We start from the raw sequence: 23191 nt of genomic DNA on the forward strand, positions 1-23191 counted from the left end.
GCAGAACAAAATCAAGATGTTCTTGGCACAGTGTGCCCACAAGGTTAGGCAGTGATGCACTAATGAATAAGGTTCTCCAGGGAACAATCCCACATCAGTAGGTGGAACAGCTAATCTAATAGTTTTCTTCCATATCTAAATTCTATAAAGGTGTAACTTGCAGCAGGGAGCATGTGATCACTCTTTGAATAAGCAGTGGGAGGGGAAAGGATATGTTTAATGGCCAAAATTAGTTTCCTTACACTGGTTTCCTGAGCTATTGTGTAGAATATGCAGCCTAAGAGTAGTGTGAGATTTTTTTTCTTTTTTCTTTTTCTTTTTTTTTTCCGATTTTTGATTTTGAATGGGTACACATCAAATACACCCATCCCCCAGACACAAGAAAATTCTCGCCGCATGCTTCTGTCCTCCAGACTTACACAGCATTTTATTGTATGGAACACATCAAAAGGGTTTGGTTCCCTTGTAAAAGTTTTACAGGAAAATCACTGAAGAGCACTGTAACTTTTTTTTTTTTTTCAAATTCAAAACTAGAACCAATATTCTGGATTCCCACACTTTGGTGTGGACTCAGAGAGAGCTGTGCTTTTCTGTACTGTAGAGCAGAAATACAGACCCTGTATAATTAGAATTGCAGTCATGGCCTGTGGGATCTAGTGATTTGGACATATTTTATTTAACCAGCTTAGTAAAAGGTAATATTCAGCAGCTGTGATCTATAGCAGAATTACAATTTTCAGGGTCAAGGAGGGATTTTGATATTAGGAGGTTGGGCAGAATTGCTGTAAAATCTCATGAGCTGTCGTTAAAAATAAATGAGAAAATAGGTTATCCAAGAGTCATTGTAAGGGAAAAATCAATAGGCAGTGTCTATTCACTTGGGCTATCAAAATCCTTGAAATTTGAACAAAAGTTTCACGTTTAGTGTGCTGTAGGTTTTGAAATGTAAGTGGTGAATGCTCTGTGGGTACAAATTCATTGTGCTGTGCATTCAAACAAGGAGAAATCCTTCTGAAGTTCTGGAGTTCTCTATTAAGACAGTACAGTTCCTTCGTCACTAAGGCAGACATGTAAAACCGTTGCCAGCAAAACTTCAGAAGCAATTTTAGCCAACTGATGACAAACTCTCTCTTGGAAATATATCACATTTCCTTATCTCACCTTCCTCCTCTGGGGTTCCCTCCCACCTCTGGTTCTCAGTGGATGCAGGAAGGGGCTGCAGCTCTGGAGCCTGGGCAACTCTCTGCAAGCACACACGAAACTGCAAATGATAGAGTTTGGAAATGAGCATTATTGGTAATTTGGAGCAGTACACATAATTGATATGGAAAGGGAGTATCATCCTCATTCAGAAACAATTAACTTCCCCCTCCAACACAGTAGTTCAAAGAAGACTCAGCCTTTTAAATATGAATGAGGAGAACTTCAAAATATGCAACTATTAGCTATTACAATATACACATGGAGTAGGATCTTATTTTTAATATTCTCGTAGTTACCAAATTTTAAGTGTGACGTGTATGCAGATGTGCAGGAGCCCAAGTCGTGTGGACTCCAATCAGTTAGAACTGAGGAGGGGAAAATGAGAGGTTCGCACTGCTGTCAGATTGTATTATTTTATTTGAGCCACAGCCTGATACAACCCAAAAGTCCAGTTATTTCTTGGTTCAAGGCAGACAACTGAGACTTCACAGAACATACAAGAATTAGTAGAAAATACTCATTGCAAACTGACATCCAAAAAGAAAACCTTTGCCCAAAGCTCAACAATGCTGAGGAACTCAACACTCTTCTGCAGCAGCCCGATGAAGATTTGTACATTGTTAATTTGATTGGAGAAGGCGCATGTTAAATAGAAAAGAACTGAGTTTGTCACTGTCATCTGAATCCATTCAGTCAGTGCAACAAAGGTATATTTAACTAAAATATGAAACAGACTTGCTAACACCGCATTATTTTCTCAGGCTTACAAAGTTAAAAAAAAAATTAAACTGAATATAAATGACTTTGAGCATTTTTTATGACACCCACAGCCTAAGTGATCCAGATAATGTAATCTAACCATCATTAGAAACCATGAAATTACAATTCCTCCGGGATGGATATTTATCTCTCTGTTACATACAGAAAGGCGATTAATTAGTAGCTCTTTCAGTGTTTAACATTACTGTGTACCGAGGCTGATTAAAATCTAACTATAGAGCAGCTATGATAGCTAACACGTAATCTGAGGAAAGTTTAGCTGGGGCACAAAGAAGCACCTTAAAAAGAAAACTTAAAAAATGTCCTCTTAGAAGTAGGTAGCTTCAAAGCCAAAACCCAGGCATCCTTCTAATTTCTATTATACACAGCAATCATGACAATTACTGAGATTTCAAAAACCTCAATACTCAAAACAACTAATCCACGTCAAATATTTTTGCAAAGTGGTAAAATTCACAGAATATCCATTCATTTTCAAGAAGTGTATACAGAACACAGTCATGAAGGGAATCACACAGGACTGTCTTGAACGGCTTATTCTGAAATTTAAATGGGAGGGTTTGCTGGGGTGTGTGTGTGCCCTGTATGGACAGCACAGCACACACATGCTGTGTGGGCTAAATTCATATTTCTGGTGTAATTTCACTGGCTCGTGTGGAATGCACCAAAGATGTGTCAATGTGTGTGCACAGACAGTTTCCTCCAGGTTCTCACGAGGGACAAGAGGACATGGATAATTTCACTTTGGGAGGAATAAACAGAGGTAACTAGCAGGTTTGATTCCCAGAGCATTCCTACTGTGAATAAAAATATTGGAGGAATTTCATACAAGGGCAGCTGAAAAATTCCCAATTCACTAGTCCTTATTTTGAAAATAATTTCTTACTTTGACGTCAATGTACCTAGGTATGGGAACCTATAGGTTTGGACTGGTTGAGAAGAGGGAAGAAGCTTTAAAAGCATATGTGAACAGCTCAGCAAAAAGTCCAAGGTAACCCTGGTTATATTTAATTTTTTGAAGCTATCAGCTGAGACCACAAAGCAGTATTGGTCATAGATGTATTTTAGTAAGGGCACACAGAAAGAAATTGAAAGTACTTTTAAAATGTAGTGTAAAGAAAGGACATTTTATCACCCCCACAGCCCCCCAGTTTAGGTCCCAATGAACTGAGCCACTGATTCCTAATCCTCTCCATTGCATCAAGTATTGTGTAGATGCTGCTCTCTTCTGGCTGCCTACACAAATTTTAATATGCAAAATATTAATAAAAAGTGACATAAAAGGCTGAGAATAATCACAGATGGCTTCAATGTGCTGAGAGCAATGGAGGCACCTCTGAGGCCTCACTGGGGACATGTGACCTATACACAGCCACCTCATAGTTCTGATCCTATACCACACTGATCAGGACCTTCTCCAAAATTTCCCCCCCGTTCTTCCTCAAGACCTCACTCAGGATGGCCCAAGTTCATGTTTGGAGGCCAGGGGAAGGCACACTCTTATTTTTCAGGCTGGAGATGGGCAGCACTGTCTATGGCACCTGCCAGCTGAACCATGTGGGGCATGGGGCACAACTGGTGATGCTGTGGGGGTTGTGCAGTTGGCCATTTCGCACTTCGTGACAACATGAATATCAATAGCTCAATTCTGTATTCTTATAAAAACAACTAAAACCCAGCGAGAAGACTTAAAAAAAAATAGAAAAAAACGAAAAAACTTTTAAACTCTCAAGTGACCATTGCATCAGGACAAGGATCTTTGAGCCTACCCAGCACAACCAAGCTGCCAAACCAAGTATATCAGTTGGTCACACCACCCCTGCTCTGGAGAGAGCAGAGGAGGAGCAAGATTCCTTTGAATAAGTTGGAGGCAGGAAACCAGAAGTCACCAAGGCATCCCACTGCTCCACTGCAGGATGCAACAGGATAGGACATTACTGGGGTTCAAGACGACCTCATCATGGTTGACTTCTTTCTGCTCTCTAGCTCCATGCAACACATGTGTCCCTGTCAGGCACCTCTGACCACCCTTTCTGCAGATTTCCTCAAGCAGATCTAATGGCCCTGAAGGGTCAGTCCTGTGCTTCAGAGGAGGTGCCACACTTACTGCTCCCTCCATTCATCTCATCTGTCCATGTGGTAATGTCATGTAACTGTTGTCTGTCTGAGAAAGAGCTGCTCTGAGGGCAGCTAGGACCTGTGAGTAGTGCGAGTTTAGACTGTCCAAGTCACCAGTTCAAGCTGCAGGATAGTTCAGGTACTACTAAAACATCTCATCCTAGAGACAGAGGAAATCAACCAACACAGACCTAGACCCACACTAATTGTCATCCTTCTTAAGGTTTCTTCTTAAAAGATTAAATTATTCTTCAATTCAAAGGACAACATCTGGCTATGTTCAATGTCCCTGGAGCTTGACTGATCACGCAGCCGGACACAAGTCTGGGGATGAAGCCTTATGAAGGTAAGAAGTGTTGTCCCTGCAAGATACCAGCTGCTTTGGTGGCTGGGAACGTGCACTCTGTGCCTGGTGTTTGTGGTGGCACTGGTTTGCTTCTGCTGTGGGAAGGGAAGGAAGTGCAGTCCTCACAGCATCTGCAGAACTCGCAGGGATATCTGTTACAATTCATTAAGTAGTGCTCTAAGAAGTTACAATAATAACATTTCAACAGAGTTTCCAGAGGGAGTCTCAGAAACTACAGGAAAAGCTGACAAGTTTCAATCCATTTATCAAAGCACTCCAAGACAGATGAAACAGCAGAGCTGCTTAGTGAGGAATGTCTCTCTTTCTGGGTGTCCAGAGCATTTGAGTAAATAAAAAGCTCTTTAAAAATAAGTCAATACAATGGAATCCCTTTTGCCTTTTGCCAGCGCTTGTATTACACTTACACCCAAATGACCCTCCTACCTATAATACTGCAGCATTTACATACACATCAAATGGGTGCTTTTCACTTACATAATACATTTAATCCAAGGATTACAGAGCACACAATATATTAAACATTACAACACCTCGTGAGGTAGGTTAGCATTAATGAAGTTGTGGTGGGTAAACTGAGGCATAGACTAACTTTATTACTTGCCTGTGGTCCACAGCCCATCAGTGGAAAAGTCATTAAGACGCTGTTCAAACAGTAGACACACATATGCACCTACTTGTGTGGGTAAAATAGACTAATCCATGTGTTCTAAAGCAACTTTAACTGCTCATCCGGAGACACTCAGGTCTTGATTTTCTGAGGGTAGGAGAACAAAAGGCAAATAAGGAGAACACAAAAAGAACAGAAAGCAAATATTTGCTGTTAGAAATATTTTTTTTTTGTATGCCAAACTGCGTATACAAAACAAGAGGCATCCGAACCTGAAGGAGGCTTCAGATGCTGGTCTCCAATAATTTGATTTTTCTCAGTAAAGATTTTTCTAGACCTGCAACAGGGGTTTTGTTAGGTTTTTGTTCAATAAAGTCGGTTTATATTTAGCTTTCATATAGCAGAGAAAAAAAATAAATCTTTGGTTAAGGTCTTTGAGCCAAGCATCTAGGATGAAATTTTCAAAAGCACTCAACAGTGGCTTTTGAAAATAGAATTAGGCTAGTTGCTGAGACAAGTTTTGAAAGCCACCCCCTACCTCCTTTAGCATTATAACTGAGCTGATTTCCTCGGTGATGGTACTGTTCCCTGTTTTAGTCTCCCCATCTCATGGCCTTCACCAGTGTTGCTAAGCCAAGCTGGATTTAAAGCCAGGAAGGCAAGCAGGAGACTGGGTGATGTGGGAGCCTGTGGTCATGACCTCCCCAGCGTGTCTGCTGCCCCAGAGTGGTGTAGCTGGACACAGGGATGCTCCTTGGGTGGCTCCCACTTTGCAGCCAGCCTTTGTTCTCTTTGTAGGAGCACTGGCTAATAGAGGTGTACACCCTTCGCCTGATGGTTAGGTGAGGCTATAATTACCTCAGTAATAAGGTCTGATTCTTCCCTGCTCTGCACCTCCTTGGCTGGTCAGGAATACTTGTCTAAAGTGTGTGCAAAATGCTACCAGATCAGAAAGATGACATTTTACATCAATGGAAATGACCAGGTATAAGGAACAAAGGCCTACATAACAATGCTCTCAACTCTGTTGTCCTTTAATTAAGTAGTTCCTCCAGCAATGACACTAATGAGGCCTTGTTTCCTCGGGGTTGGATTCTCTAGTATCTAAATGGGATGTGAGCTTTTCCTGGGGAGAGAGGCATTTATAATTTCTCCCTCCCAGGTAGTGTCCAATTTGGGTGGATGTCACGCTGCAGCCTTTCTCTTGGTGGGGATGCCAGTGGGATGTCTCTCCCCTTGGCTGCTTTTTTTCTTGAAACCAATAGGAATTTTTGAGAGCTCTGCTCTTCTATTACATATGCCTGAATTTGGTCAAAGTCTCAAAGTTAGCAGGGGATGGGAAGACAAATTCATCAAATGAGACAGAGCAAAGGCATAAGCATGTTTCTACTAAGAAGAGAAGGCTAAATACTATTTTTACTTACAAGCAATTTTCTAGTGCTGTGGTAAACTCATAGGGTATTTTTTTGCTGCTTTGGTAGGCATGCCTGGCTACAACTCCTTCAAGCAATGTCAATAAAAGGAGAACATACAGACAAATGCAGGCAGGCAAGGCATGCAGCTCAGGCAAGAGGCAATGTTACTTAGCTGGGTGCAGAAGAGAACTGGAAAGTTCATTAAATCCACAGAAGCAGATCATGTTCACTGGAGACAGTGCTGACTGGACAAGGTCATGGGTCTGAACGGAGAATGCAACTGAACAAAGAGGCAGCAATAGAAGGTTTTCTTTGGGTTTGGTCCAGGAGAGCAGTCACAACATGGCAGCCAGCAGGAAGCACGCACCATAACGCTGGCAATGCAGGCTTGGCAGCATTATTGACCTCTCTGGCCACAGGACAGCAGGGACAGGCCGCTTTCCTGTAGAGTTTAATGGCTCTGAACTGCTTAGGACCCTTTAAAATGTGTAAAACTTTCACTTTCCAACAGTGCTCTCTGGCAGGACAGACATCCACCTAACCCTTTCACTTTGCATGCTCCTGAATGTCCCGTTAATGAACAGGCACTGGCCTCACAGGAAACCTTGGCTTGCAGACTTTACATCCTTCATCAGTTATACCACCACCACAACCCAGTATCTCTTCTTGTGATAAGGCCAAGGCTAAAAGCAGTGAGGGAGCACCCAGGCTGGACTCCCAGAATTGCAAGATAAATCTGCAGCAGTTCACCAAAACACTGCAGTGCCTGGATGGTGCGGAGGTACCACCTGTGGATAATACAGCTCCTCACTCTTAGCCTACCCCACAGAATAAGAAGCATTTGTAGGTTGAGTTTTTAAAAAAATTTTTGCTGCCTGGGGAAAAGCAGACTGTTCCCAGATCCACTCCAGGATGCCTCTCCAACTGCAGACACCATTTTACTTATACTTGGGCACAACAGTCCCTCAAGTAGGTTTTCTGACATGAAGAGGTAATCACATCTATGTGTTTGTGGGAAACAGAGAGCTGCACAGACCGAGGGCTGGGAGCTCCCCCTTTCTGGGTCCGTCCCTGTTGAACTTGTCTGGCGTGAGATGGAGATAGAAGCATAGGTCCCAACAGTACCGACCTGTTACGGCCCATACCTTCAGGAAAAGTCCAAGGAACTACCAGCAGACCTTCCTGAGCAACAGATCAATATGGAGCTTGGTATCAGCTGAGCCGTTATTCATGCCAAAGGCAGTTGTTCGGATGAAGGGATAAAGAGTGCACAAGTTCACTGGTTCTCAGTATATAAGCTCTTTTTTCCCCTCCCTCTCCTGTAGATACCTTCATTATTTATGTGTGACAAATAAAGCACGGCTGTCGAGGATGCTAAAATGCTTTTCACCATGCACCTCTGTTTCCCGACATGCACAGAGCCAGGACAGTGCACCCACGTCAGGCTGTGGGTACGTCAAGGAGCCAGTGTGCTGCTCTGGCCACTGTGGCCAAAGGCTGCTCAGGGCTTATGATAACACCCATTGCCAGGCAGTAGTTGATAAAATATTCACCTGCTACATGCCTCTTCCCCCACGTGACTCCAGAAGTGACAAGTTATCCCAAGGAAGCGCGAGGGAGCTTTGCCGACTAGGGTTTGCTCTGCAGCATCCCACCATACGTCATCGCACCTCGCTCGCTGTCTCTGCCATCAGCCCTACATAGGGACCCACCGTAAATGCTGAATGCGAACTGCATTCAGATGTATTGAGTAAGAAAAGATCAAAGACTGACTATTATAAAGCAAAGGAAGACTAACATGTATCCTGCCTTTGACTGTTTCCTTTTTTACCATCTTAAAATTCTCCTGAAGCTTCTCCTTCTGTAAGAGGATTATTTACAACTGAAACTACACAGGGAAAATATACTTAGAGATAAATACTTCTTCTATAAAAAGTAGCAGCTATTTTTATCTGTTTCAAACCAAAACCTTCTCATGGTTTTGTACAAAAACAAAAAAAAATGCCAAAACAAATGCTGTCCCCTCCAAAAGGAAAAAAAAAAAGGAAACCCGAGCCCACATCCTCCTGAAGTTTATCATAAGCTGTCAAGTTGCTAGAAACAGAACCATGCAAGTCATTACCGCAGCTAACAACTTTACTGGGGATCTACATGTAGCTCTTTCCCCCCCTACAAAGTCCTACCAGATTTTGAAATGTGAGTGGTGCAGTTCAAAACAAAAAAAAGAAAGGGACATGGATTTTTTTATTTAGGATGCATGCAAAAGTGGTCCATTTATGACTACGTAAAAAAAAAAAAAGTGGACATAAATATTTATGATTGGAAATTTCATTATTTAAAATTATTCTATAAATTTGCTAGTAACTCGAAGATGAATGCCTGCTGTACAGTTTGCAAATTAAGTACCATTATTTTTCTCTTCTGCACTTGAATATTACTCACAGCTAAAGTCATTTAAAGGGGTTAACATCAGCCTTAATTAAATATTAAAGTGTGCCTGTACCTGCTGCTATTGTTGCCCTTAGAATAAGATATAACCTATTTTTGACAAGTTTTCATCTTTCTCTGTGGAAGACGCTACATGAAACCAAATCAGTGGCAAAGAGGAGGGTAATGAATAATCTATTTCATATTCCAGCAGTACCCAGAGCTCTGAGTGGAAAAATATTCAGTCAGATGATAGTATGAGGCTGCTGAGGTACCACATGACGCAGCTAATGTTTAAATAATAATAATAATAATAAAAAAAAAGCGATAAACAAATCATTAGCCCTTAACAGTTGTTTAATGCAATTTGTTAATGAACGTAATGGTGGGGACTAATAATGAAAGAAAATAAAAACGTCTAAACAGGCGCCAAGTTGCCAGTGATGCTCAATTATTTCCTTGTCAAGTTTTTATGATTTAATGAGCTCCTCTGGGACTGACGGCTGTCAGTCAGTCGTGACTTTTTGACACCATTACAACTTCAAATACAGCAGCAGGCAGGCTGTTTTCCTCGGATTTGAAATACTGAAATGATCTGACAGGTTTAAAGAAAAGATGTGCAAAAAAAAAAAGGAGAGAGAGAGCGAAAGAGAGAAAGAGAGAGAGACACAGTTGCTTTTTCTTTTCTTTTTTTTTTTTTTTCTTCTATGGGGCAGACAATCTCTGGATGCTGTTTGGTAATGAAAACCCAATCACAGAGGTCATTATCTGATGAGGTTTTCTTGGAACTGGCAGGGTTTTTTTTCTTTATTTCTTTACTTAATGATAACCCTCGATGGGTTTGCCCCGCATGGGATGGTCAGAGCCGCACAATTTTGTTCACCATTAATTTCAGCCTTTGAAGCTCAGAGCTCTGAAGCAGCAGCAAAGAAAACCCCCCACCAAGCTGGCTCCAAAATAAGACAATCCAGCCTGCCTTAAACAGAATAGCAAATGGCCTCCCATCCCAGAGATGAGAACTGACGTCAGTCAAGCTACATTTTCTGATATTTCCCCAAAACGTATAGCATTTAAAACCCTTTAAAACTTAAGAGTCTTTAATTAAATTGCTTTTGATTTTGTATCAGTCCAGAATTAGTTTATTTATTCTGTGAGCCCAGCTGTTTAGCAAGGATGAATTTCGCACACAGCACCGTGCATGTGTTTTTTAATTTGTCATTTCTCCACAAAGGCTGGCAACATTAGAAACATTTTGCTCTTTGAGGTTTACATTTGTAAGCACTTGAATTCATTCAGAGATATGCTATAGAAGCAACCAAACTAGTTCAGGGGAAGCATGGACCTGGGTGTGTCACCCTACCTGAGGGTGGTTCAGGCTGTGTTCTCAGTTGAAGTCACTCAGTCCCCACCAAAATGTGTGGATTTCGTACATCTCACCCCTACACTTCTTGAGCTGGATGAAAAGGGGAGAGTGAAGAGTAATGTTGTGTTTTGAAGGGTGCAATGTCCACTCGAGCACTATTTTACATGTGGGGAGTAGTCGAGGATGCAAAGCAGGCACAGAGAAGTTATTAACAGGTTAGCAAGAGAAACATAGCGATGGTGGGCTCATCAAAAGTGAAGATGAAGGCTTTGCGTGGCAGTCTCTCTCTCTCCCTCATTTCTATCTGAGTGGATGTATCTGATGTGACACTATGCCCTAGATTTATACTGGGATAAGGAAAACTAGCTTCCTTTCAGCTTTTTGCTGATTCCAGCAGGTGGCTAGATAGAGGGCAAAACCTAGTCATAGGTCACTGTTAAGATCAGTAGTCATGAATCAATTCCCATGATAGTTAAATTATAGAGGCAACGCGGAGAATGTCTAGGCAACAGACGGAGCTTAAGATTTCCTTCTTGACAGTTTTCTGCTTTACAGAATATGCATCTCCTAATTTGCTGAGGAGAGGATAAATATCTCCTGATGCTGCCAGGCTTCATCCTAATTTGTCTGAAGTCAGCCCAGTGCCATCACTTGAAGCTAACGGCGAGAGCTCTGCTTACACAACCCAAAGTGCTTAGTCTGAGTGCGCATTGTGACTGAAGGCTGGTAGCTGAACACCCAAATCTTTCCGTGTCTGAAAGCCACATGGTATATGCCACACACTTCACAAGGATGAAAGGGGAGGATGCCACAGGAGGCGGCCAGGAGGGTCCCATGACCTGTGACAGTGCAGGGCCATCAAGGTGAGGAGCCGAACTTGACTGAGCTGTGCTGCACAGAACACCACCTCCTGAAACTGTGGGTCTGCATTACCCAGGAACTTTTGCACCAGCACAATCCTACAGCCACTGACACGAGCTGGTAGGGAAACCTGGCACATAAACCACTTCTAAACTTTGTTGTGAGCTGCATGTAATACACAGACACCAGAGCTGACCATACATGCTTACATTCGTTTCAATGAATAACATTTTTCCTGTGCATCCTTTCATTCTACATTTATCACCATCTTTCTATGTCTTATATGTGGCATCAGCACCACAACCTTTTAACTATTTGTTTTTTCATGTAGGGGACATATTTAGGGCTAAAATCAACTCCCAGATGTTTATCTCAAAACCAGCTCCTAAGGAGCACAGCAAGTCGGCAGAGACGACAGGGATGCCAAAACCCCAAAAGTACTAAGGCACACATGAGAATTTGGTGCTACCTAATGTGGGGGGGAATTTAAAACTCAGCAGCTTTTTGTTTCTTTGAATATCTTTCTGGAAAGAATTCATGGCTGGAGTTCAACGGCTTAAAATTCCTCTTAATTTGTAATATTTGTAAGGGATTGCAAATAATGAATTTAAAAGTTATCAAGAAAATTACTTTATCATATCACCAGCAATAGACCTTTGTTGGAATTGTTAGCTTAATTATAAGCCAAATGACCTTAACCTGTCTATAGGAGAAGCACAGCCAATAGGAAAAGAGAAACAGCTCATTTACACACAGGTAGATGAAACTGTGATATATTATATTAACTAAAAGCATGTATAAATTAACATTTTTACAGTTTCTGTTTAAAAAGGCAAATATCACATCAGAATTTAATACACTTCAAATATTTCCAACATGCAGTCTCGACATAGTCAGGCCAATATTAAAAATCTAGATTTTTGTTTAATGCACTATAATCACACATTTGTCACTGAACTATTACTTAGGATTTCTTTTCAATCAGCAACAAATAGATAAGAATCTTTATATGTCTTCATTTAGGGCCTAGTGTGTATGCTTATCAGTACATATATCAACAATGGAAGATTTAAAAGAGGTTCAACAGATGGGCTGTGGTCACAACTACATTTTAGGTAAGTAATGCATTTTCATAATCTTGATGAAAGTGGAATTGCTTTGAATAAGCAGAAAAGAAAGCCTAATTTTAAACAAAAAAATTGTAAATTGAGTATTGCATTCACATCAGATTTTGAACATCATCCTAAGGTTGCTCTCTTTCTAAAACTGGCTACTGTTCTTAACCAAGTTACATCTATTACAATAATGCATGATCAGGAGTTAGTCACAGGAGACAGGTTTACTTTCTACACCATTTGGTCTTTGCTTTACTTATATTCTATATAACGGAGAGTCAGATACTGCTTGATATTCCTACACCCCTCATAGCACAAGAAAAGTGCAGAGACCCCTCTTCCCTTGCTAAACTCTGGCAACTTACAGACTAATTGTCTGGGCTTGAATTCAACACACATTAAGTCTTTTTATACCAGAACAAGCCCTCACTCCAACAAATATTAATATCCCGAAAACACTCAGATAAAGACAAAAAATGTAAGAAAATAATAGCCCCACATGCCATCAACTATGCCATCAATAATACAAAATATTTTACACCACTTGCACCTGAGTTGAAGAGTGGAAAAGAGAGGGAGACTCTGTCAGTGCAAGAGAATGATTCATGTGACCACTTTGTCTTAATTACTGAGAACAAGCAGTTTGTTGCTGTTTAGTGAAGAACAAAGATATCAGCGTCCCCTGACAGAAAAAAAAATAGCCATCATGGTGGTGAAGATGATGATGACTGCCAGGACAACGATCAAAATCCGGTTTTGGATGATCCTGGAAAAAAAGCAGAAGAGACAAAAACCCCAGTGAATAAAACAAAATAAAACAAAATAGCAGAATATATAGGTAAAATCATAAAACAAGGAACACAAACATATTGGAGAAAAGACATATGCCCACAAATTCAGGATTTTCTCTACTATTTTGTGTATCTTGATTATTTTTTACTTCTCCCAATTTCCACTGCTTCCAAACATTTCTTTATGTAGCTTTTAAATCCAACTTTTTCATTCAGGACAGAAGTAGACTTTTCCTAATTATGTATACACTTATACACATATTAGAATAAATGAAATACTTTATGTTCAAATTTTTTAACCTTCTAAGAACAAATGAAATAATTAGTCCTCAGTCAATGCAACCCAAGCAGGGTGGTCTATAATAGTAAATATCATTATATTTTTTAAAACCATTCTGAAATCTTCATGGTTTTTTTAATCTGAACAGAAACAATTCATTAATTTTCAAGGGATTTTACTATTAAGGAACAAGATTTCAAGGAAACACATGTCAATGAGATACTTACTTGTACTAAAATACCAAGGGAAAAGTACAAAAGATAGTTTTGAAGAAAAGGATGATATAAAGAAGCAAGTGTCAAACTGTGAAGCTTATGTTGTAAAAGCATCTCCTGTCTCTGTAGCATACCTTTACTTATGGTAATAGGCAAATGTTACATTTTCTATGTAGTATAAAAAAATGGAAATCAGTGAAAATAAAAAAGATGCCAGAAGTATAAAGTCCTAATATTTTTCAATCATTTGTTGGAAGAAATCCCTGCTTCTAAAATCAGACACCACATCACTGCAGGTTTTTCCTGAAATTAATAGGTTAAATAAAATTACTAAATGAAGAAACAGTAGAATTCGAGGCATTTTATGGAGGATTTTGGATTGTAAGAATTCAGCATTTGTTATTCCATTCTCACAGAGAAGGAAGAATATTTTTACAGGCTCTCCACAAAACAGGAACTTTTGCAAAACATATTTGTACGTGAAGCTTACCATCAGAATTGGAGAGGTAGAGCAAAAAACCCTCCAACAACCAAATATAACAAAAGCACTCCAAGTTATATTTATTTTTATTTTTTTCTCGTGCTTCTGTAAACCAAACCAAACCAAACGAAAACAAAGCCTTCACCTACCAAACAATGGTAAGAAGAGGTAAAACTGTGTTTTGTGAAACATCAAATCGAGTACAACCTGAAGACAGGGAGTGTAATGTGTTAAAATGAGCATATTTCACGCAGTGAAAGAGAGAAGAAACTCCAGAGAGTAGAGGGGAGTTTTTCTTGGTAAACGTTTTTCATTTGGATGCGGGTGGATATACATATAAATTATATTGGAAAGTGTAAAGAAAAATGCAGTTTTAACCAACTCCAGCTCTCTCCTTGCTTACCCCCCACCTAAAGAAAAAGCAGTAAATGGATGGATGAAAACTGTCACATCAGACAGACACCCTCCCCTGTGACACTCTAAAAGGACTAGCTCTCTATCCTCCTGACAGGTTACAAAATGATCACATTTGCTGACACGTCTTCCGCAAAACTGCTTTAGTGTTTGTGTCCACTTTCCTAGCAGGAGATGAATGGGCTGCTTTGTCCTCATTTATCACTTAAAGCTGAACTAAGATCTGTCTCGTTTATTTTTCCCTTCCTCACTAGAAAGGCTCAACCACAGCATTAATTCTTTCGCGATGACAGCTAATTCAAACTTAACAGGCAATATTTACTCTGCCAAAAGGATGAGGAGGAGGGAGGGATGTTTCTCACTCCTTTTTTCCCCCTAAAAAAAAAGTGTAGCAGGCTAACAAAATAAAGCTAATTAAGGGCTTTTGGTTCTTGTTGGTTTGCACTTCAATTTAACACCTGAACTTACAAGCTTCTCTTTTGTAGCGGGGTGTGACATTCTCTGCAAAACACCTGATAACAAACGATTTGCCCAGGCAAATGCATGAAAACCAGAATATATATTTACTCACTAGCCCTCATCACTCCTGAAAAGACACTCAGCAAAATTGAAACTCAGCAGTGAAATAGATTAAAAGCATGAAAACTCTTAAAACATTCAGCCTTAAGTAATACACAGTGCAGCTGGCATGACAACCATTTTATTTGTGGGATGTGGGCCCCAAGGCATCCATAATGCTAATTTACAAAGGATTAACTGTGAGTGAAACTCGCTTAATCTAACACATAGTTAGGCAAAGGCATACATAACATACTGAGTGTTTAAATCAGCTCCTCCTATCTCTGGCCCACTGAAAAAATCATTGCTTTGGCTGAGAAGCAAAACTAAAGAAAAATTAAAAAAAAACATCGAATCCCCCAAATGCTTTATTTTAATACTCTGGCAGTACACACCTGATTGTAAGATTATTTAATCAGTGTCCATGTCTCTAAAATCCCTGTCAAGAAAAGACTGAGACATGCCACCACCTGTATCTGCAAATTGAAGGTTCACTTATGGTGTGAATCTAGGAAATACATATCAAAGTTCAATTTCTAGGAATCTGAATTAGTCTGCACAGTGCAGCAAAAGAATATCATATTAAAAGGAACAAATTAATCATGAAATAGGATGGATGTTATCAACAGAATCTACATTGCAGCATTATATACTTTTAATATTCAAGCCCACAGTTAAAGATTAATTTTATGTCTTTAAAAGAAAGAATAACATTGAGTTTTACTGTTTTTCTTTCAAGTGAGAAAGGAAAATTAAACTAACTGCATACTGCCCAAAGGATGGGGCTTGGAGAAGAATAACAGAGCTGTTTGGCAGCAGCAAAATGGTCCCAAGGTGGACTTAATAGTGCCTGTTAAGTCCAAGTCTGGGAGCTGCTGCTCAGACAGAGAACACAAGTTCTAGGTGTCAGCACATTTCAGATCTCAAAGTCAACAGGCAAGGGCGACCCTTCAGAGTAAAGAACAAATGAAGAGGAAAGGAGGTTTTAAGTGATCCAAGACAGTCAAGCCAGCTCACAGTTGTAGAACAATGGTTGGCATTGGCAGGACCCATCTGTAGGGAAGCCTATAGTACTGTCACAGCCAGACACTGCCAGTGGGTATTGCTCTAGGCAAAGCATCAAGGAAGTTGAGTGGGGGAGGGAGAGATAATACCAAAGGAGAAGAAAATGGGGCCTAACATTCACTGCAAAAAAAATCCCAAAGGCTAACATGCTTGCAAGAAGCAGATGATAGGCTTTTATCTCTATTACACCTTAAATTCAACAAAATCTGGTGAATGAGGAAGCCCAGATTTTTCTTTAAAAATGCAAAGCATGTTTACAGGGTAAATAATTTAAAAAAGAATATATACTTGAAAGAAGACACCCATTGAAACATCCATGGCTAAAATGCCTGAAGGCAAAAACTTGTGCATTTGCATGCTGCATTTTATTAAGTTAGCACACTGTAGCTTTAAAAGAATGCATGGCCAAATTAAGAGGAATGTGTGACTGAAACATCAAGGATTCCTCAAGTTTACATTATGAATCATAGTGCTGTTGATATGAGATGAATTAACCATTTAGTCGATGCAGCTAAGGCACTGAATTCACACCAAGTTCTGCTGGAGCCCTGTGCGCAGGAGCTCGTTAACAGCCAATGTCTACTGTTCCTTTCATACTCGAGGCTCTAGGAGCACAAGGGCTCATTCTACTTTGAGTTAGAAGAGACGAAAAATCTGTGCTTTTAAACCAAGTTCCATCTAGTTTATTATGGACAGCAGCCCAAAATATTTGGGTGCAAAACCACATAGAAACCGTAACTAAAGCAGATGCAAGGGTAATGTTAACTGACGTGCTGGAAGAGCACTCAGGACTCAAAATGCAAAAAGCACATCCCACTCCTCTTGAGTTTCCTTCTGCTCCACCTTTCTAGATGCCTGACCTCCAACCACTGTTGTGCTGGAGGGTCCCTCCAGCCAGTGCCAACTTTATGACACCGTCCACTTTTGAGAATCACCTCCTTGACACACACAGCAACCTCTGCTTTGCAGAACAGGTCCCACATCCATTACTGAACACTGATGTTCCCGGCAAATCTGTTCCCCTCACTCCTGCCATGGCAGAAATTGTGCTGCCTTTCCACATTTCAAAACCCAAAATGATTCACCCCTTCTCCATAGTTTCACACACACATACACACAATGGGTCTAACTCTGCTTGTGCCATGTTTAGATCTGCTCCGTATAAACACAAAGCGGTTCCCGAATAAGCTTTTGCAAACCTTACATTAAGGATGCCAACCGTGTTTAAACCTTTTTACAAAACTGCATTCATTAGCAGGGGAGTGCACGACATCTATATGGGTTCAGCCTGATGTCTTGCACATATCTTAGTGCCTGATTGACCAGCACTGAATAATGATGCCTTGCCATTAAGCACCGATGGCACAATAACAATTGTCATGAAAATTAGCAATCACAGTAACATGTTAACAAAATACGGGATATAAACGAACCAGTGCAGACTCTGGGTACATAAAGAGTTTTGTGTCCTTAACTTGAAATAATGAAGACTACAAATAAAATACTGCAAAAAATTTCTTACAGAAGCTCAACTCTGACACTGATACAAATAAAAAAATTACAAATGGCTTGGAGGATCAGTTAACACACATTCATTACAACACAGGGCTTTATTCTTAAAGGAGGCATCTTGTAAAATAGTGTCCTCAAGAACACAGACTGATTGATGACGGAGCACTGTCCAACACTGTCTCACTGTAACATGTATTTATGATTTAACTAGAAGTGATTTCTGTCAGTTTATTGGGCAGAAAGGCTTGTTTTCTGTATACAAGACCAGATTTTAAATGGTCACTGAATACTTGGCTATTGCATTTTTTGTGCCCTTTTATTTCTGAATGGCAGCTTTTGCACACATGAAAGAAAATAGGTGCATGCAAACCAGTGGTAAGAGATTTTTTAAGAGTCCAATATTCATGTGCAAATCAGCAGATTCAAGCAAACACAAAGTATAGGCAAAAACATCCCAGGCAAAACTAAATGTGAATTTAAAGTAATGTAGCTATACTCATGTACCTTCTGGACAGACACAATTATTACTGTATATAAGGACATCCTTGTTACAATGAGCTTTCAAATGGAAGCACTAGACCCCACACAGGGGAATAAAGTGTTATGATTGGTAAAGCAAAGCCTTAGATACATAATGATAAATCTCAAGTTCAGGGTATCTGGGGGCTGTTCAAGTAACTATTCATCTTTCCCATCTTCAAGATTAAGAATGCTTTTCTCAAATAAAAGCAACTGAAAAGAATGAGACAGGCTGTGGCAAAAACATAAAGACACGGCAACCTACTGTAATAAAAGAGTAAGAGAACCCTGCCTAGAAAAATTACAGCTGGTTGGAAGTATCTGACTTGAGACGCTTTTCATCATTAACAACTGAAATTAGCAAACAGAAATAACAGTGGGAAAAAAATCCCTGCATAAGTTGCATGTGACTCCATGGTTCTCTTCTAGTTGTCCCTGGAAAAAAGTGAGGAATTCGGAAAATACTCAAGTTTCTTTTCCTCTCCCACATCCCAAACTCTGAAAATAAGTCCAAACCTTTGTGTTCTCAAGCCAAAAGAACTGATTATATTGCAACTGACATTGTATATTCAGAGGTCAAAAGGCTTTGGGGGTGGTGGAGATGGGATAGGACTCCCCATGACCTAACTTCATGACAAAAAGGCCACATAGCCTAAGGTCTGCCTCCAGTCTGCAGACAGACTGTTTCCAGCAGAAGCCTCGCTCATGTTCTCTGAATTCCTTTCCAAAGGAGCTTCTTCTTCTGCTATGGACAGGGGCTCTAGTTTCATATGTGTAAGACCTTGGGAAATTTCATTAAAATTGCTGAAAACTGAGCCAATAAGGAATTGAAAGCCTCAGTAATGGAGGACTGGAGAATAAAAAAGGGTGGCATTTTTCTAGCTGACTAGCAGGGTTTTCTGAAAAAGTCAGGCCATACAAGGTGCCTAAGATTTTGTTGATAGGGTTGAGGACTTGTGCAGCGCTACATCCTCTAGCTTCAAAGTTCAGTCTGAAGGACTGGAGCTGTGTACTTGTAATAACATGGATACCAATCTCTAGCTATAGTATTACACTCAAACCACATCAATGTGTTTCCACCTGGGCCCTGAATGAAAGAATGAGTCATGTAATAACAGGTGCAGGGAAGTAGTCACACTATCCAACTTTAAACATCCAAATTATATCTAGCTAATCTCTCAGCTCCCTGTATATATAAGCTTGAGTCCTGCTCTGAACTGCCTTCTCTATTTCCTGGCCATATATGCACCCAGGAGAGCTGGTCAGTTAGGTTAGCTCATGAGGCTAGGTGCCTACAGTACAAGAATGAATACCCCTAAAAGTTTGAACATGAGACCCAAGCAAGAAAGCTTACTAGCTCTGCAGGCAAAATCATACAGGAAAGGTGCTATCCTATCGTAAAGTGTGTGTAATCTCCCACTCACCAGAAATATTGTAGAGATGAAACTCACCAGTAAAGCAGAAGATGCTAATCAATAATTAACCACCAAAGACCTTGATCCATCATCTCCCTTTAATGGACCCCATATTTGCACAATAAATTCTGACCAGAATCAAATATACTTTTCCTTTGACAGTTTTCCTGGAGGAATGAAAGATAGAAGAGACATCCCTCTCTGAGATGAGTGTCTCCTGAAACACATTGGCCTTCCTTGACTCAGAGAGGGATGTCTCTTCTATCTTTCACTCCTGACAATCTTGCCATTAAGATTAAAATTTAGAATTATTTTTATGGTATCTGATAGTTAAAATATTTATTGGTATATCTAATGCACAATGCAATCTTTCAATACATTCCAAATGTAACAAAACCATATGAACAGCATTGGCGTATAGTGTTATACCCATCAGGGTTACCATGGCTTGCATGAGTCCTCTCTCAAGAAGTTGACAGTCACAGGAGGTGCAGACGGTACCCAGGTGACTAGTGGAGTCTGTGGGGACTGAGAGGGGACTGACTGGCCTAGGAAGGAGAGAGATTTGTAGGAAAGATTAGGAGTCAAACATGGGAGAATAGGGAAAGCCTGAACGAGGACCTCATGGATGTGGGACCTAAGATAAAAAGGCAAAATGGAAAGGTGCTGAAAATCCTCTACTTGCTCATATTTTATTCACTGCTTATTTTTTAAACACATGGGAAGGCATTTCTGAAGGATGAAAAGTATCTTTCTGCTACTGAGAGACCCTAACAGGGAACTTTTGTCTACACAGTTGTGGTGCAGCTTCAGTTTTCTCCTGTCTCTATGTCCACTCCTTCCACAGAGGGAATCAATTAGGTTATGACTGTCATTAGGAGGCACAGCAGGAGGCTTCTGGGGCCACGAAAACTCACCAACCAAAACAGCAAGGGGATTAACTCATTTCATGCAAAGCAGAGGCAACACCAGATCTAAGTCTAAATGAAGATCATGTGCACAGTGGCAACTGCAAGTGGAAGGAGTCAAGGTTGTATTAATCTTCAACCAGCCTTTCTCAGGGTACTGAAGTATCAAGAAGAACAAATCACACATTTAGTCACCTGAGCATGACTAAGAACCATAGGCCTTAGCAAACATTATGAGAGCTTTACAAAGAGCTCTGAGGGAGGGTGGATAGCCCAGCTGTCAGCACAGTGGCATTCTCTTCAGCACATCGGGTCCATGAAACCCTGGTCCCCAAAGGGTTAACAGGAAAAAAAAGCTCCAACCCCAACCCCCTCATCAGCACTCAAAGCTAAAGCAATTATTTCCCCAGTAGAAGAAATGTATGCAAGCTCTTACAAGAACATACATGATCTCATATTGGCTTTTATGATAAATATAGTTAAATTTACATTCTGTGCAATTTAAAGAAAACAAAAATGTCAAAAGTCTGCATCTTATCAACTTCCATGATCATTAGAAACCACTAAAAGATATATCTTAAACAGATGAAAGGAACCAAGTCTTTCGCTCTGCCTCAATTTAATTAATGGCTCATCTACAGCTTTTAGGTGTGATGAAGCTGGAGACTGGACATACATACTTTTCTTGCATTATTTTCCCCTTATCACACCATATTTGACTGGACGTCTTTTTGTATGGCAAGTTTTCTACAATTGTCTTAACAATGTTGACCTCTTTTGTAAAAACCTGAAGGCATCTGCAGCAATTGTTCCTGAAGATGTGCTATCCAAAACGTTACCATTTCATGGCACTTCTTGAATGATAGAATAGAATTTTTTTTGGTATATATTCATTTTTTTTCGAATGCTATAAAAGAAAGGAAAACAATCATGGCTAAGGCCATTTGTGAGATGGCATTAAAAGAGCCTACTCTGAGACAGATAAAAATAATGAGAATCTTTCTGTCAAGAAGGATTTAGAAAATATCACTAGCATTATTAAAATTTAATTTTTTACTGTGCTTTTTGGTTCCCCCTTTTCCAGTGATAATGAGCAGGACTGCACACCTCCACAATGCTAGTACTTGTTTTGAGCAATAAATTCAGCCTTCCAGTCTGAAGACATTTCAGACAACAATTTTGACTGCTATAGGCTTATTTTTCAACCTTTTCTGTGCTTTGAGTCTTCCTATAAAAACCAGTTCATAAGCTAATTTTCCACAAGGCCAGTGGAACAAATAAAAATCAATTTTTGCCCAACCGGTTCAGAGAAAACCTGGGAACAGTGAAGACAGAACAGTGAAAAATAAAAAGAATCGATGTATTCACAAATGGTTTACCTGATAGAGAACTATCAAATTAGTTGACAGGGGATACTCGCCACTATGAAAGTATTTTCTTTTCAGCATGTTACAGTATTTCTATTAGGGGAGCAGAGAAGCCTCTACTTTGTTATGACCTCAGACACCTCAGTTTAATAACCACCCCAAGCCTCCAAGCATTCGGTAAAACTACAGGGCACAAAGTCACAGTGCAAGAGCAGTCGCGGGTCTTGAAACCGGAGGGACCTGCAAGCCCAGCCTGGCTTAGAGTGGGTGTAAGTTTTCATGATCTCCTGGAAGGAGCGAAGATTCCTCTTTCAGTGAACACAGGGAGACATTCATGACCTCAGGCCAACCTTGTCAAGAGGAATTTGGTCCATCAAGAGAATAAAAAGTCGTAAAACACCACCCAGACTTCCCTCCCCTGTTAAAAATCCAAATGTTCAGGAGCACGCTGAAGACTAAGCAGTTTAACGTCTTGGGCAGCAGAACACAAATCTCTCCAAAGATGGGAATCCCATGCGTAGACTTCAAAACTTTCATAATCCCAAGGACAACTCAGGGCACAGGCTTTAATATTGTGGCCCAATCTATTTCATCAACTTTTCCACTAATTGGGCAAGTGTTCCTGAAACTGAGATACCGAGAAGGGGTGGGATAGGTGCTCATGACTGCCTGTCTGCAGCCAGAAAAATACGTCTGGAGAACTGATTGAACAACAGAATCTGCTTTTTAACACAAATTAACCATCACTGCTGTGGAAATAAAACAAATTTATAATTTACAAGCTTAAATATTAAGGAAGCTATTTTTAAGTAGCTGTAATCTTCACCCTAGTATGTAGCATTTTATACACTATATTTTCATGAGTTGGCATTAAAATTTGACTCATTTTAACAGAGAAAAAAAGGATTAAGTACGTTACTCTGAAGTAAAGCTGCCTATTACCTATTTAAAATATTATAACACACCATGGAGACATCATTTCTAGGGCCAAACAAAACATTACCCAACACAGAAATAGCATGAAATATAAAATATTCAGCAGAGGAAGGGTATCTAGAGTTAAGCAGTTTCATTGCCAATAAACAGCATCACAATAAATAGCGTGCATGTAAGTAAAAATACATGGTTCTTCACCATTTGAGATGTAATACCTCAGTGTGGGAAACTAATAAAGATACTACTCTTCCACTAAGTACATACAGGGAAAAACTAAAACAACCACACATTTCGATTCTGAATCTCTTACAACTGATGCTAATTTGCTTATGATATCTGCCTGATTTAGAGCTAATCTTCTGTAAATTAACTCCTAATGCTGTCTGAAATAATCCTCTTAATGCTGGTCTGTCTTGAGTACTTTATATCAAACACCATGAAATACACAAGCGTGCACAAGGCGTACAGCATTTG

At 40.0% G+C, this 23191-nt stretch overlaps 1 protein-coding gene across 4 annotated transcripts in view; it reads right to left on the minus strand.

Moving 5' to 3' along the window:
* Nucleotides 1–1600: 1600 nt before the first annotated feature.
* The window catches only part of VTI1A (vesicle transport through interaction with t-SNAREs 1A), a 271371-nt gene continuing 249780 nt past the window's right edge, over nucleotides 1601–23191 (minus strand). For all 4 annotated transcript variants that reach the window (XM_051799934.1, XM_051799933.1, XM_051799931.1 and 1 more), the window contains one exon: nucleotides 1601–13022. Coding sequence is in view for 2 of the 4 variants with exons in the window: in XM_051799931.1 (XP_051655891.1) it covers nucleotides 12929–13022 (94 nt within the window). In the remaining 2 variants the exon portion in view is untranslated. The remainder of the gene's footprint in view (nucleotides 13023–23191) is intronic.

This window comes from Manacus candei, unplaced genomic scaffold (assembly GCF_025592945.1).
Source record: "Manacus candei isolate 608988 ecotype Guabito, Panama unplaced genomic scaffold, ASM2559294v1 h1tg000050l, whole genome shotgun sequence".
NCBI lineage: Eukaryota > Metazoa > Chordata > Aves > Passeriformes > Pipridae > Manacus > Manacus candei.